Source organism: Athene noctua, chromosome 26 (assembly GCF_965140245.1).
Source record: "Athene noctua chromosome 26, bAthNoc1.hap1.1, whole genome shotgun sequence".
Classification (NCBI taxonomy): Eukaryota; Metazoa; Chordata; class Aves; order Strigiformes; family Strigidae; genus Athene; species Athene noctua.
In genome coordinates this window covers 1,109,721-1,125,489 of record NC_134062.1, presented here as the reverse complement: position 1 = coordinate 1,125,489, position 15,769 = coordinate 1,109,721, and the positions used below count along the sequence as shown (strand labels likewise).

Here is a 15,769-nt window from a genome sequence, read left to right as displayed (position 1 = left end):
GCGCCCCCGCCGCCCCGCCCCTTCCGGCGCCGCCCGCCCCGAGGGCGCCCCCCGGCGGCGGGAGGTCGCGGCGCCGCCGCCGCCGGAGGTGACGTCGCTGTCAGCGGCCGCGGGCATCCGGCGGCGGCCCAGGCCCAGGCCCGGTGAGCGCCCGCGGCGGCGGCGGGGGGGCGGGACGCGGCCCCTGGGCCCTGCCCTCGCCCCGGCGGGGCCGGGGGGGCACGGCCCGGCCGTCAGCGGCGCCCCGGCGGGGCCGAGCGCGGCCTGGGGGGCGCGGGAAGGGCCGCGGCGGGCGCCCGGCCTGCCCCGGGGAGCTGGGGAGGGGGGTTCCGGCGGCAGGCGGGGGGAGCGGGCTGCCCGCGCCGCCCGAGGGGCCGCGGAGCCCCGGCTGCCCCCTCGCGGGCTTCTGCCCGCGGCCGAGGCCTGTCCGCTGGGGCGGGGAGCGCGGGGCCTGCCCCGGCCCGCCGGGCTCCGGCCGCTGCGGTCGCTCTCCGGAGGCGCCGCTCTGGGGGCGCGGAGGCCGCCGCGGGGCCGTTAAAGCCCCTCTCGGGGGGAGGGAAATCCGGGCCTCGGTGTCCAGCACGAGGCGCGACCGGTGAGCCGTGTCCGAGGCTTTAGGAGCGGCCGGGGCCGTGTCGAGCCCCGGGCGGCGCTTCCCCCCGCCACACCGTGCCACGGCTGGGGGAACGGGGCTGGAACGGGGCTCGGTGGTGTTTTCCACCCGCGCCTGGTGAAAACAGGTTCCTCTGGCTACGCGGCAGGTGAGGAACGAGCTCGGCGGGGCTCCCCCGGAAGGGGAGCCGGCTCCTGCCTGCGGGGCCTGCCGTGGCCCGCGATGTTCGTTTCCGTGTCGGGCCACAGCGGAGAGGAGAGCGGCCCCGGTTCTGCCCGTCGGCTGCACGGCGCGCCCGGGGCCGCCACGCCGGCAGGCTGGGCCGTGGCCAGGCCCGATCCCCGCGCAGCGACGCAGCCCTGGCCGGGGCTTCCCTGGAGGGGATCTCTGCGGTGCCGGGGGGCTGGTGCCGAGCCTGGGCGTGCTGGCATCGCCCGCCACGAGCCGTGGGACCTTTGGGTGTGGCCGCGGCCCCTTGCGGGTCAGGAGAGATGCTCACCAGTTTGCTTCTGTGCCGTTGGCAGCCCGCCTGTCTGATGCCGCACTGGGAGCGGAGGGGGCCGCGATGGAGCGCAGGGATGGAGGCCACGCTCTGTGTCCACACGTGCCTTTGGCTGAGCGCCACTTGGGTCCTCCTCGCCTCCTCCGACGGACTGGCCTGCGGCGGGCAGCGCGCTGGCGGCGCTGAGGCCCGGCCCGGCGAGCTGACGTGGGCTGTCAGCCTGGACGCGCCCGAGGAGGAGCTGGAGCAGCGGGCGGAGGAGTTGGCCCGGACTGCGGGGCTGGTGAACATGGGCCGTGTCGGGGAGCTCAAGGGCCATTACCTCTTCACCTACCGGCCCGACGGGCAGGCGGCAAGCGAGCCCGAAGCAATAAGGAGGTCGGTGGACACTTTGTTTGCACAGCACGACAGCGTGCGGTGGCACTCGGAGCAGAAGCTTCTGAAGCGCTCCAAACGCAGCCTGCACTTTAACGATCCCAAATACCCCCAGCAGTGGCATCTGGTGAGTGGTTTTGCGGCTCCTGTTGTGCCCGCCGGCTCGGGCCGGCCCTGTGGCCACGGACGAGCGTTCACGTGGCAGGCAAACGCTCGCTCGCTGTCCGGGCAGCCAGGAGGAAGCACCCCTGGAGCTCACCACGCTCGCCGTGCTGACGGGAGGAGGCAGCTCCCGCGGCTGGGGTGGGCAGAGGGGTGTTGGCTCCGTGGCTCGAGTGGTGGTCACTTGCTGTCCACCTCAGACGAGTCTCCCGTGGCTGCCCTGTGGCTCCTCCCTGCGCCCCCAGCCTGGCACGTCGCAGCCAGCGTGCCCGAAGGCTCTGGGAGCCCCTTTCCTCGCGGCTGACCCGCTCCTCCACTTTTCCTCTCCCCTCGCTCTCCTTTCTGGTGCACAGAACAACCGCAAGAGCCCCGGGAAGGACATCAACGTCACAGGCGTCTGGGAGCGGAACGTGACGGGGCGCGGGGTGACGGTGGTGGTGGTGGACGATGGGGTGGAGCACACCATCAAAGACATCCAGCCAAATTACGTGAGTGCCGGCACCGCGGCGGGCGGGCGTGGGGGCAGGCTGGGGGCCGGGCAGCGCGGCGGGAGCGTGGCCTGACCTGCCCTCGCACCCCGCACTTGGCCGGGGCGGGCCGGGCCAGCGGCAGACCTCTCCCGGGGAGATCTTGCAGCCAAGGTGCAGGGTCACCGGCCTTTGTGCTGCTGGGGGGGCACGTGCGAAGGCTGGGCTCCCTCGGAGCCGCAGCGGTGGCTAAAGGCGCCTCTGCCGGGCCCTCTCCACCAGCAGCTGGTAGCGTTGAGCTGCAGCCCTGTGGGGAAGCAGCTGCTCAGCTCCCACACCTTCCGGGCTGCGCTTAGCCCGCGCAGCACGCTCTTAAGCCCTGCTTTTCCCAAAGAGAGGAAAGCAGAGTGCTGATCCGCCACTGGGTCCCTTTTCAGAGCCCGGAAGGCAGCTATGACTTGAACTCCAATGACCCTGACCCTATGCCTCACCCTGACGAGGAGAACGGCAACCACCATGGCACCCGCTGTGCCGGGGAGATCGCGGCCGTGCCCAACAACAGCTTCTGCACGGTGGGAGTTGCCTACGGGAGCCGCATCGCAGGTGTGTGCGTGCTGCGGCCCCCCGACGCGCTGCGCTCGTCGCCGGTTCCTGGCAGAGCGGGGTGGAGCCTTTTCCAGAGGACTCCTGGCACGACGCCTGGTGCAGAGGCCAGAGCACAAAGTCTGGCCGTGTCTGTCTCCTCTGCGAGGCTGGTGACGGTGCCGCTGTGCCCCGGGCTGTCTCCGGGGCAATCCTGCTCCGTCTGGGAGGAGCGAGACCCCAGTGCCGGGCAGGGTGTGTTCCTGGCAGAGCAGGGGATGGTGCTGCTGTGCCGCAGCTTGGGACGGGATTCGCTCCGTTCCTGGCAGATGGTGCCACGTTCCCCGGCTGTGGCAGCGGCAGGAGGGGAGCGGGTGGGCCCCGGGGTGCCCGCAGGGTGCTGGGGGTGGGGAAGCTCACCCAAGGGTGCTGCGGGTGGCTCTGGGCACTCCCCGAGCAGCCGCGCCGATGGCTCCAGCCAGCCTGGGAGGCTGCAGGCAGAGCTAGCAAAGCCCGGCCAGCAGAAGGAAAGCTGAGCTTAACCCCAGTGCCGGGACTAGGGAGGGTTTAACTTCCCCGGGCTTCAGCGGGGAGAGCGGCGTGTCCCGAGCTGGCTGCTCCGCTCCTGCGCGGGGGCGGCCCCGACGCGACAGCGAAAAGCCGCGTGTGCCGTGGCGGGCGAGAGCTGAGACGGGTGGGCGGCTGCGCTGTTTATAAATTGGCTTCGCCGAGGCGCAGGCCTGGTTTCCATTTGTAGCACCCTTTGCCAGCCTAAACTGTGATGCCAAACAGTAATTACCGGTGGGGGGGGTCACTGAGAGCTCAGCGCTGCTGGAGAAGTGGCCTCCACCTCCGGGCCGAGCGCAGGGGTTGGGCTGTTCCCGTCTGTTGACCTCCCCTCGGCCAGCGAGCGTGCCGTCGTCTGTCCCTCCCAGAGCGTGGCTCTTGGGCGCCTTGGGAGGGGAAGCGATGGCTGCAGGCAGGGTAACGGGGGGTGGGATGAGAGGAGGCCGCTGGGGAGCCGCGCTCTGGGCAGGGGGGCTCAGGACCGGGCGGTGCCGGTTGTGCCGGCTTGGTTCTGGCAGTGGGAGCAGGGGACCTGCTCGCAGAAAAGCCCTGTGTGGTGGGGGGCACAGAGCTGTGCCAGAGGTGAACCTCCAGTCCCTCACGCTCATGTAGCTCCCGTGGGCTGCTCGGCAGGGTCACGGCTCCGAGAGATCTGGCTCCATCGGGCGGGGAGAGCGGATGTCCGCGGTGTGAACCTGCCGAGGGGTTTGTTGGCGCTGTTCAGACAGCTTGCTTTGATCCCCTCTGCTCACGTTTCGCTGTCCCGCAGGCATCCGCGTGCTGGACGGGCCCCTCACCGACAGCATGGAGGCCATCGCCTTCAACAAGCACTATCAGATCAACGACATCTACAGCTGCAGGTGAGCCCCGAGGGGACCCCGCGCCGGCCACCCCGCCTGCCAGCGAAGGGCCGTGGGGCTCACGGCTGAACGCTCGCGCCGGCTCCTCCCGGGGCGGCTGCGTGCCCCTGCCCTGCGCTCAGTGCGCAGGGGCTCCGCGGCCGGGCCTCGAGGGGGTCTGGGCGTGTGAGGCGAAGAGGACCAGCGCTCTTCCCAGGACTGGAGAGCGTGTCCCACGGGCTGGCAGAGCTGGAGGGGCACCGTGCCTCCCGCTGTGGTTGGGGACCCCCAACCGAGCCGTGTGACAGGGACTGGAATGTGCGAGAGCTGGCAGTTAAATAAAAATCAAACATTTTGTCCAGTGGAATCTGACCCGGGGGCACCGTGCAAACATGTCAGCAATATCCCAGCAGCGAGGGGCCAACCTGACGGCTGGGAAAGTACAGCACCCCCCGATCCCAGTGGCGGTGCTGGGAGCAGCTGGTGGCTGCTTGTAGCTCACTGGAAGGGTGAACTGGAATGGAAGAGCTGCCGTCCACGGCGCCGGGGCGGTCGCTTCATGGTGTCTCTCTTTGCAGCTGGGGTCCAGATGATGATGGGAAAACCGTGGATGGCCCCCATCAACTGGGAAAGGTAAAGGCCAGTCCCAGCAGCACGGGTGCCCCCGGGCCTTGTCCTCCAGTTCCTGCGGGTCCGTCCATTTGCTTCCACCGCTGCCCGCAGGGTGCTGCGTGGCACCGTGCGGTGTGGGGGGCGACGCGGCTGCGGGAGGGCAGCGTTCGGGCACTGGCCGATGAGCTTTCCGAGGGGAGGCTGGCTGCAGCATGAAAACGCTCTTTCACAACCGGGGCTGTTATTCTGACGAATTCTGTGACCCAGGGGACGCTCTGCACTGGGAGGCCGAGCGCTCCTGGGGGGGCTCACGAGGCCGGGAGCGTCCCTGCGAATGCTGGGAGTAACTAAGGGGCTGTGGCGGTGTTCCGGCAGCCCCGTGCTGCCGCACCACGGCGGGGGTGCCCGGCCTGCCCGCGCCCGGGTGCCGCTGCCCAAGGGCCACAGCGAGGGCTCACGGGCAGGGACCCGCAGGTGGCACCGTGTTGCTCCCGGGACGTGGCTCCGCTGGGTCGCTCTCTCCCTGCCAGCCTGGTGCTGAGCTGCTCTGACCGCAGGCCAGCGGTTGCGGCGCTCTTCGGAGCGAGGCGACAGCGGAGCCATCAGCTCGCCCTGCCGGATGCTTCCCAGTCCTGCCAGTTAATTCATTCTCTCCCTGCGTGCGGAGGCAGCTGCCGCAAGCTCTGGGGCGCAGAGCACAGGCAAAGCTCCCTTCGCCCCAGCAGAGCGTCCGGGGGGCTTTCCAGCTGCACCACGCGTGCCGACGGGAGGGCGGAGGAGGAGGAGGGGGGCCGCTTCCCGCGGGGCCGCTCCCGCGCCCGTCCCTCAGACCCGCACCCTGTCCGAGGCGGGGACGGCGCCTGGGCCAGCTGCCGGCCGGGAAGCGTTCTCCCCGGCGGGGCGGTGTGGTGGTGTTCCCCAGCGGAGGCAGCACCCCGGGGGCCCGCGGGGAAGGGCCCGCGCACCCTGAGCCGCGCCCGTCCCTTCTCCGCAGGCCGCCCTGCAGCACGGCGTGATCGCGGGTCGCAGGGGCTTCGGGAGCATTTTCGTCGTGGCCAGCGGCAACGGCGGGCAGCACAGCGACAACTGCAACTACGACGGCTACGCCAACTCCATCTACACTGTCACCATAGGTGAGCACGGGTGTCTTCTGCCTCCTTCCTTCCCGGCGTGGAAAATCACCCCAAAAGCGCCAGACAGGCCCAGCTGGGAGTCGGCGGGAGAGCGGGAGTGTGCAGGAGCCGTGGGCCCTCGGGGCGGCCGTGGCAGCGTGGGGAGCTGAGCGGGGTCCAGCCCCCCAGTCTGCAGATTTTTTTGGACCCACAGAGCAAGAGGAGGCCCAGGGAATCCCTGCCTGCGCTCAGGCCTCTGTCGGCGGGGCTGGGGCAGACACGCTGAGGGCGCGGCCCCACATGCAGCGTTCCCAGCGCGTGAGTTAGGAAAGAAACGGCCAGTCCACCACCTTGGAGGCAGGAGCTGCACGAGGGGTAGCAGATCTGTGTAATACTAAGCACAGTGAAAGGGTGTTTATTGCCACGGCCTTTCCTGTGGATCTTCCAGCTGTGGAAAATACAGGCTCGGCTCTGGTTTCCTGGCCCACCTGCCGGCAGCGAGCAGCACAGGCTCCCGGAGGCTCGTCACCTCAAGTGCTGCAGGTCAAAGCAAACAGGTCTCAGACAGTCGATGCCTTTCCCTGTCCCCAGGCGCGGTGGACGAGACGGGCTCCATGCCGTTCTACGCTGAGGAGTGTGCCTCCATGTTAGCCGTGACCTTCAGCGGCGGGGACAAGATGATGAGGAGCATTGTGAGTACCACGCCTGGCACTTGCCTTGCCCCGTGCTCCAGGAACGTCTGGGGAGCTCCTCCAGCCCAGCCCCGGCCCGGCCGGCACAAAACAAGCTTTATCCCAGCTGTGTGTGCCCCTCCGCAGCAAGGAGGGAGCTTGGGGCGCGACTCCGTGCCAGTGTGGGCTTTCCTGAGGAGACGGGGGGGGGCTGCGGGGGTGCAGCATGCCCTGCCCCGCCAGCCCCCCGTGCTTCTGCCCCAAAGGGATGCAGGAGCACGGCGGGGCTGGGAGCAGCGTCGGGCTCTTTAAACGACTCAGCCCCAGCTCCTCTGTTCTGGCACATGTGCCTCTCCCGGCTGAACTTTTCCGAGTATTTTTATCAGCTTCCCCTTTTTTTGCCAAAAAATGACTTCTTGTCAACAAAATGTCCTTTTTGCCTGAGCCAAGCAGCGAGGCCTGTTTTGACCGGCCCCAGGCCCAACCCAGCACGTTCCCCGCGTGGTGCTGGTGCACTCGGGGGGCTCTCAGGCCAGCCAGCCCGTGGGGGGGTCGCAGGGGTCTGATGGGCGGGGGATGATGCCCAGGGGTGCAAGCAAGAACGTGCGGCTGTGGCTCTGTGCCTGCCAGAGGGGAGCTGAATCCCAGCCTGCTGGGTAGACTGGGGGAACTGGGCGAGCCCAGGTTCCTCACCCACCTGGTTGGGACTCCGCAAGCTCCTTGTGCCGGGCAGGAATCCGTGTGTGGCATGGGGCAGTCGGCCTGGAGCAACGGCTCAGCTCACATGGCAGGGAAAGGAAAAGCCAGCATGGCACTAGTTTTTCCTTTCAGCAAGAACTTCAGTTGTCCCAGGCTGCTTTGGAAACTACTGACGCTAAGAAAAAAGGGAACAGCAGCCAGGCAAGGGCTCTGCTGCACTTTCACCAGGAGCTTGGGGTTTATGCCCAGAGTCCCCCAAGGCTGCTGCCGCTACGAGTGCTCTGAAGGGCCCAAACAGCCCTTTGATTCCAGCAGTGGCTCTGTGGGAGTGTGACGCGGGAGCAGGCGAGAGGCCGCGCGCAGCCGGGGCATGGCACGTGCCAGAGAGCGGCCGGTCGCTTCACCGTACCACGAGGGCTCCTTTCGGCCACCCGTGCCACGTTAAAGCTTGCCCGTCCCTTTTCCTGGAGGGTAGTCTGCTCCTAAACGCCCTTTAACTGAGCTCCGGTGGTGGCAGGAGTTAACTTCTCAGCAGCCGTCTGCTGGGTGTTTTTTTTCTTTTACCAGACTATAAACTTCGTGTGGTTTCCTTAATGGGAAGAATTTAATACAGCTCCTGGCACTGGCTGCATTTCCTACTGAAAGTTTGTGCCGCTGAGGGTGTTCGCTGGAGGACGTGCAGCATCCGGGCGCAAGCTGGGCTTGTTGGGAGCTGGCAGAGGGTCCCGGAGCCGGGCACGGGAGCAGCAAACCCCAGCGGAGCGCGGGCCCACGCGGGCCGTCGGCCCATGGGGAGTGCAGAGAGACGGGCACAGGCGGTTTGTGGCGAGGTGGCCCAGCTCGGGAACCCCCGGTGCCTCCGTGGAGGCTCTCTGCTCTGCTCCCCCGGGCCAGAGCCTCGGGCCGCGGTCCGGAGCGGGGCAGAGCTGCTGTTCCCCGGCCCTGGCTGAACACCGCGCAGGCGCTCGCTGTCCTGCCCTGACCGGGCTGCGCCTCTCGCCGGGAGCTGCGCTGCCGGGGCCCCGGGGCCCGGCCAGGCGCTGTCGGGGAGATGTTTGCAGGCTGTTGAGCAGCTAATCCCAGAGCCTCTCCCCCTGCTCTCGTTCTGGCCTGGGCCGAGGGAGGATGATGGGCTCGCTGGCTGCCCCTCCTGTCTCCCAGCCTGATCTCAGCAACCGCAGAGAGAAAGAAAGCTCGTGTGCTGCAAATTCCTCCCTCCTGCCCGGGGGGAAGCCGCCCGTGCGGACCAGACGGCTGGGAGACAGACAGACCAGATGTGGCTCCTGCAGGCAGGGGGTTGAGGACCATCTCCCTGTGTCTGCTCTGGACAGGGGGTCCTCGGGCATCCAGAAAATTTCCTCGTTTGGCCTGAGAGCCCTGTAGAGCGGGGCTCACGCTCTGGGCGCAGGCTGGCTGCTGCCCCGCAGCCTCAGCTCACCCTTCCCTGCCCCTGTTGCCCTGTGGCGGTCGCAGGCGAGGGGACATGGGCACTCAGCCGCAGTCCCTGCCCTCTGGAATGGCAGATGGGTGCAGAGGTGCTGCGGGGGCATCTGTGGTGCCCTTCAGAGGCTGCCGCGTGCCCCGGCACGGCGCGGAGAAGCGCAGCCCTTCAGCCCCGCGGCGCGTGCGGCAGCGCTCTCCCCTGCCCCGCTCCGATCCCTGTGTGGCTCAAGACCTTGCACCCCACGTCCCGCTCGGAGGCTTTCCCCTCGGTTCGCCGGGGGCAGAGGCGTTGGGGCAGGCGCTGGCTGCACAGCACACCTCGTGATGGCTGGGACAGTCGGCTCAGCCCAGCCAGAGGTGTCCTGAGCTGCGCTGTCCTCAGGAAAATCATAACCAGGCACCCCCGAGGGCCCTTGGTGCTGAGGAGGGGACCCAGGCTGCTGAGGAGGGGAGCTGCTGGCCCCGTCCTGCCTCCCGTCTCGCTCCCGGTGTTCCAGGCCTTGCCCTCGTGTGCCCAGCCCGTGGGGGATCTTTCCCTGCTCGCCAGGCTGCCCTCGCCGCGAGCCCCCCGCCCTCTGCCCGGTTCCCTGCCGGGAGCGCGGCTGCCGGCCCCTGTTGTGCTCGTGCGTTGCTGCGTTCGGGGGGTGGGGGGAGCCTCAGAGCCCCCGTCTCTCATGGCTCTAGTCCCTCTCCCGGCCCCCGCAGCGTGGCCTGACGGGAGGCACCTCTCCTCGTTCTCGGCAGGTGACCACAGACTGGGATCTGCAGAAGGGCACGGGCTGCACCGAGGGCCACACCGGGACGTCGGCTGCCGCTCCGCTCGCAGCCGGCATGATCGCGCTGATGCTGCAGGTGCGGCCGTGTCTCACCTGGCGAGATGTCCAGCACATCATTGTCTTCACGGCCACCAAGGTGAGTGGCTGTCCCTCCTCCTCCCTCCTGCTCCCTCCCGCTCCCTCCCGCTCCGTCTCTCCCGCTGCTGCCCTTTGGGGACACTGTGGGACACTGAGGTCCTGCTGTGCGCATCCTTATTTACGTCTGCCTGCCCCTCTATAAATCTCTGGGTTGTCTGACTCCCAGCAAGGGGACTGCGTTCTCCCCTCACCCCTTGTTCCTCCCAGGAATGTGGCTGAGGCGTTTTCCTCCGTCCTGATAATAAATGGGGTATTTGGTGCAGGAATGCCTCCGTCTGCCCGCTGGCAGGGGCGCAGCTCTGCGGTGCCAGCCCGCAGTCAGGGGAGCTCTGCCTCTGCCTTTCCTCGGGCCCTGCGGAGCGTTGGGCTCTTGGGAGCAGATGTGACGGGGAGCTGGGCGGCGAACGCGGCCCTTCCCCTTCCCTCAGCTCCAGCACAGCTCCTCTGCGGAACGGGCGGGAGCTGCCCCCTTCGGCCTGGGGACGGGCCGTGCCCAGCTGGTGCTGAGCTCGCTTCGGCACGGGGCCGTGATTTCCACGGCTGCAAGCCAGCGGTGCCGGGGTCCTACGGCCCGAGAAGTGATGGGACCCAGATCTGTCCTGGCCCGGCTCTTGTTGATTGAAAGGACTGGGCTCCCTCTCCCCGAGGCTTGTGCCGTCCCACGGGCTGTGGCTGGGGCAGCGCGGAGCAGCTGGGATGTTTCAGAGCAGAGGCATCTGTGCCCTTTCCTGCTGTTTAATTTCCTTTCTGAGGAGCTGGGATGCCTGTTTGTCCCGGGACTTGTTTCAAACACTGGTCAACCCGTTCCTTTCGAATAAGGCCGAGAGGGTTTGATTCCCCGTTGCCTCGGGCTATTTCTGATCTCCTTCCCCTCAGGCCCAGTTCCCTTTGCTGGCGGGGCTGCCGGTGGCCCCGCCGTAACGAGGCTGCCGGTGGCCCCGCCGTAACGAGGCTGTCCTGCCTTTCTTTTCAGTACGAGGATCGTCGCGCCAAGTGGGACACCAACCAGGCCGGCTTCCGCCACAGCCACCAGCACGGCTTCGGCCTGCTGAACGCCTGGAGGCTGGTGAACGCCGCCAAGGTGACTGTCCCCCCCCAGCCCAGCCCGCCGGCGGCGACCGGCGCTGTCCTGGCAGCGCCACGGGGCCACGCTTGCCGCTTGGGGCCAGCGCTTTGGCCACCATCCTGCTGGCCCTCGCTGTAAGGCTGCTTTTGGTATGAAGTAACGAGGCTTTTGGCAACGCCTGCGACCTGCCCCCGAGCCGCTGCGCTCTCAGCACTATATATAGCCATGGGCGAGAGCCTTCGCTGGGGGGAGACGACAGCTCTGATTCATGGCTTGGGGAGCTTCGTCAGCAGCCCCAGCGCCTTCCCCCCGCGCAGCTGGCTCCGGGGAGCGCGTCACACCCCGAGGACACGGGGCGTCGTCAGCGCCGGGGGCTGCCGGGAGAGCGGGTGCTCAGGGCGGGCGGGGGCATCCCCATCCCTTCCTCCCTGCGCCTCCGGTCGCGCAGAGACCAGGCCGTGTCCCCTCGGGTGCCAGCAGTGCCCCCAGCTCTGCGGGACGTGGAGGCTGCTCTCCCTGCGGGCCGGGCTTTGGGTTCTGCTGCGTCTCTGCCCCGGGGCTTGAGGTGGGATGGCTTGACATAACTGCTCAAACCCACTCGGACGGCGGCAGAGACGAACCCCGAGTCTCAGTTGGCCCCTGCGGGCCTGGCAGTCGCTTTCCCTCTGCTCCCGGGCGTGTGGGCGCTCCTCTGCGGCCCCTGCGTGCTGCCTGGGGGGCTCTGCCCCTCGGGAGAAGCCCCTGGGCCTGGGCCCCCTCCACACTCACGAGGTGCACTCCGGGTAGGAGCAGCTTGCGGGAGCGGCGGGAGATCGCGGGGCGGCGGCGCGGGGCGGGCGCAGCCTCGTGCTGATCCTCCTGCCTTTCCCCGACAGATCTGGGAGTCCGTCCCGTACCTCGCCTCGTACGTGAGCCCTGCCCTGAAGGAGGGCCGCAGCATCCCCTTGCTCCCGCAGGAGCTGGAGGTCTCCTGGAACGGTAAGAGCCGGCGTCCCTCGTGGCGGCACGTGCTCACACGCACACGGGGCCGGGGACGCGGGGGCCTGGGCGCGCGGCAGCCTGGCACGGGAGGCCCTGGGCTGCCAAAGCCACGGAGGGGTTAAGCGTTGGGCTGGCTGGGTTTTTTCCCTCGCTCTGCTCTTTCCGTTGCCCTTCCCCAGGGGATCTGCGGCTGGTGATGCCGTCCCCTCCCCAGAGCTCCATCCGTAGATTGATGTCGTGGAGGAGCCAGACGGGCCTTAGGGAGCGTGGCCGGGCTGGGCAGCCGCCAGACCCACTCCTCTGCCTTTGACCATTTTAGGGAACGCTGCAGCTCCCGACTTGGCGGCCTCTGGCCACACAAACAAGGCTGCTCGGGCTGCTACCAGCGGGGAAGCAGAGCTCAGGCCCGAGCCCTTCAGGCTCCCTGGGCACAGCTGCTGGCACTGAGGCTGGGCCACCGGCCCCCTCCCCGCCCCGCCGGAGATGCTGGCCCGGGGGCCTGGCCCTGCACCCCAGCAGCTGGAGGTGCTGGGCGTTGGCAGCACCTGGAGCCTGTTCCCCGGGACAGGAGCCCTGGGCGCAGGTTGGCAGCCCCCCGCCGAGTCCCTCCTCTCCCCACCACAGGCTGAGCAGGTGCTGGGCTCCTGCTCACCCCTCGGCCCCTGCCCACCCGGGCTGCTCCCCCCGGAGGGACACAGGGGCGACACCCCACTCTGGGGCTGGCGACAGGGTCGCCCTGCCCTGCCTCTGGGGAGAGGGCTGGGGGCTGAGCGGCTCCTCCTGCCCTCAGAGGAGCTGTGAGCTGCCAGCTGGGCCGCAAGCACAGCTTGGATGAGGCAGAAAAGACACTTTGGAGAAGTCGGGGCTGTGGACGGGGGCACCGCTGTCCCCCGGGCACCCACTGGGAGTTAACCCTGGCCCCGCGTGGCCCCAGGCGGTGTGCTGGCCAGCCACTGCAGGCCAGTGCCCGCTCCTGGGGTGCTGCGGGGAGCCGGGGGGCACCCACCCGCCGCTCAGCCGGGGCTGCCAGGGGAAAGCCGAGCCACGGGCTGGAGCCTGCCGGGCTTCCCTGCGCTATAACTAGCAGCTCCCGGCTTTGATGGAGGACGAGGCGTTACCTCATGGCAGTGGCCGAAGCGCTCCAGGTGGCTCCTGAACCCACCGGCCCTGAGCCAGGCCTAGGGCCGAGGTGTCGGGGAGCCCATGGGGCAGTGCTGTGGGCAGCAGCTGGACCCCCCCGCAAAATCAGGACGTGGCTGCAGGCAGGAGAGGGGCCGCTGGTTAAGGAGCGGCGGCGAGGCCGGCCTGGGCCCCCGCTCCCGAGGCGGGGAGGGCAGGGCTTCCTCTCACCTTCCTGCTCGGGGACGTGCCGGGAGATGCCCCGGCGTTGGCTTTCCCACTACTAACGCTGCTCCTCCACCCCTCCTTCCTCACCGCCTCCTCCTCGCCCCTTTCTCACCAGCCCGCCTGGCCCTGGCTGAGCTCAGGGAGGGGACGAAGGGCACCGCTGCAGGCAGGGGACAGCCAGCGCTGGGTGCCTCCAGTGTCTCTGGGCCGGGAGGACCTGATGGCCTCTGGCCCATGTCAAGCAGCCCGAGCCCGATGTGGGGTGGCCAGGGGGAACGTGCCAGGACACCGTTCCCTGTGCCCGGCCGGGAAGTGCGGGGACAGACACGGTGGCTCCTTGCGGAGCGTGGCCCAGGGCCAGGCCACCCAGCACAGCCCGGCCTTGCCGCGTGGGGTGTGCCTGGCCGGGGCAGGCGGAGGAGGCAGAGGCGAGCGCGTGTCCCCTGGCAAGTGGCATGGCAGCGCCTTCAGGCTGGCCAGAAGTGGGGACTTGATCATGGCTGCCAGCCTCAGCAGCCTCTGCCCTCCCTTTGCCAGTCACCCCCGCTGACCTGCAGCTCTCCGGCATGAGAACCCTGGAGCACGTGGCCGTCACCGTCACCATAACCCACCCCCGCCGCGGCAACCTGGAGATCAGGCTCTTCTGCCCCAGCGGCATGATGTCCCTGATCGGGACCACCAGGAGCATGGACTCGTAAGCGCCGTGGGGGACGGGGCGTGGGGGCTGCCGCGGCGCCCGGCCCCGCGTCCGGCCCTTCACGGGTTGTTTCTCCTCGCCCTTTGGCAGGGACCCCAACGGCTTCGCCGACTGGACCTTCTCCACGGTGCGGTGCTGGGGCGAGGAGGCGCAGGGCACGTACAGGCTGGTCATCAGGGACATCGGTGAGTCCCTCCCTCCCTCCCGGGACCCGCGGGGCGGGGGCAGTGGCTCCGTGTCGTGGCCTGGGGAGCTGCCAGCTCAGCACCGGGGCGGGCGCGGGGTGGCTGGGCCGGGCAGGAGAGCTCCCGGCCCATCCAACACGTTTTCTCCCCAGGAGATGAGAGCCTGAGGCCTGGGACCCTGAGGCAGTGGCAGCTGACCCTGTACGGCTCCGCCTGGTCCCCAGCGGAGATGAAGGACCGGCAGAGGTGGGACAGCACGCCCCGTCTCGGCAGGGAGAGGGGAGATGGGGGGCTGAGGGCCGTTACCCCTCCCAGGGAGCCGCGGGAAGGGGCTCTGCAGGCCGGGCCTGACCCCGGGGGGCAGCCCGTGGGGCGGAGGGGCCGCGCCGGAGCGCTGGCGGCCCTGGCTGGAGCAGCCCGGCCTGCGGGCCCCTCACGGGCGCCCCTGTCCCCCAGGCTGCTGGAGGAGGCCATGAGCGGGCGGTACCTGCGCAGCGACTTCGCCCTGCCCTGCCCGCCGGGGCTGGCCATCCCCGAGGAGCAGCGCTACACCATCACGGCCAACACCCTCAAGGTGAGCGCCCGCGGGCCGGGGCTCGGCACGCCGCATCCCCGGCGGGTGGGACCCCCCTCGCCGCTCCTGCGCACGGGGCCGTCTCTGCGAGGAGCGGCCGAGGGCTTTGTTTCTCAAGGGGTTTCCTCCTCCGCAGACCCTCCTGCTGTTGGGGTGCTTCGCCGTGTTCTGGACTTTCTACTACATGCTGGAGGTTTGCCTGACGCGGAACAACGTGGGGCTGGACCTGGCCTGCAACGGCTCCGCCGCCTGCAAGTGGTACCAGCCGGGCGGGAAGCACAGAGCCCTGGAGAGCGGCCTGGAGATGGAGGCTGTGCCGCTCTACCGGGAGAAGGACCTCGAGGACGCGGAGACGGAGTGTGAGCACCCGCAGCCTGCCCGGGAGGGCGAGGGGCAGGAGGGGCCCTGGACCCCCGTGCACCCCAAACCTCCCGGCAGCGGCAGAGCCGTGGGCTTCGCCGAGGCGGCCCCCGCCAGCGCAGGGTTCCGGGGCCGGGAGGCGGCCCCCGAGCTGCTCGCGGAGGACAGGGAGCACCAGGCGTGCTAGCGGGGGCTGGGGGCCGCGGCCCTCCTCGGTCCGTCCTTCCCGCCGTGGCAGCGGCGGCTCCCCGGGCCGTGCCGCTGCGTCCCGCGCCAGGCGGCCTCGGCAGGGCTCAGAAACGAGGAGGAAGAGCGCCGGCGGCGGCAGGGGAGCTTCCCCCGCCCTCGCTCTGGAAAACAAAGCAAGCCTTAAAGCCGTTCCTAACGGAGCCCGGCCCGCCGCGCCGCTCAGGGCCTCCCTTGGTGCGCGGAGCAGGGCCCCGCGCCGCCGCCTCGGGGGTGCAGGGCGGCCGGGGCAGAGCTCCGCACCCCCCCGCGGCCCCGCAGCACAGGGACGGGCTGAGCCTGGAAAACGCAGCAGAGCCCCCGGCAGCTGCCCCCGCAGGCAGGGACCCCCCCGCGCTGCCGCTTCCCCGCCCCGCTGGGCTGGAGCCGGCCCGTGCCCGCCAGTTAAGCCCAGCACAGGAGCAGGGTGCCGTTTCGCCCATCTCTCGCCAGCGCTTGCTCCGTCCCCCGCGCTCGGACCCCGCCACCTCCCCCGGGCCGGCGTGGGGCCGGCGGGCAGCCGGGCTCCCCCGGGCCTGCCCTCGGGCGATGCCCGCGCCGGGCGGGAAGGGGGGCTCGAGTTGCTCTGGCAGTGGCTCATCTGCGAGCGGCGCCGGCTTGTTCGTGTGTCTTTGGGTTCGTCGGTTTATTTTTTTAAAGCTGGGGTTTGTTTTTTAATCAGCAACGCCCTTTTGTGTAGCTTTCCAAATAAAGTCTGAAAAACCCTCCTCTCCTCTCCGCACCCCGTCCCCCCTCCGCCCTCCCAGCGCTTTCTT

General features: G+C 69.3%; 1 protein-coding gene across 1 annotated transcript; it reads left to right on the top strand.

The window, feature by feature from the left end:
* Positions 1-81: 81 nt before the first annotated feature.
* PCSK7 (proprotein convertase subtilisin/kexin type 7) lies at positions 82-15,721 on the top strand. Its single transcript, XM_074927423.1, has 16 exons — positions 82-143; positions 1,138-1,617; positions 2,006-2,140; positions 2,557-2,722; positions 4,038-4,128; positions 4,686-4,740; positions 5,714-5,852; positions 6,423-6,523; positions 9,389-9,556; positions 10,532-10,639; positions 11,500-11,602; positions 13,490-13,646; positions 13,740-13,834; positions 13,987-14,080; positions 14,291-14,408; positions 14,545-15,721. Exons 2-16 carry the CDS (start codon positions 1,150-1,152, stop codon positions 14,953-14,955), a joined length of 2,409 nt encoding a protein of 802 aa, XP_074783524.1. The 5' UTR covers positions 82-143; positions 1,138-1,149; the 3' UTR covers positions 14,956-15,721.
* The last annotated feature ends 48 nt before the right edge of the window (positions 15,722-15,769 follow it).

Excerpts from the sequence above, each read along its gene's own strand:
- PCSK7 (XM_074927423.1), top strand. The coding sequence starts at position 1,150 with ATGCCGCACTGGGAGCGGAGGGGGCCGCGATGGAGCGCAGGGATGGAG. Across the intron at positions 4,129-4,685 it reads AACGACATCTACAGCTGCAG|CTGGGGTCCAGATGATGATG; the intron begins GTGAGCCCCGAG and ends CTCTCTTTGCAG. Across the intron at positions 4,741-5,713 it reads GCCCCCATCAACTGGGAAAG|GCCGCCCTGCAGCACGGCGT; the intron begins GTAAAGGCCAGT and ends CCTTCTCCGCAG.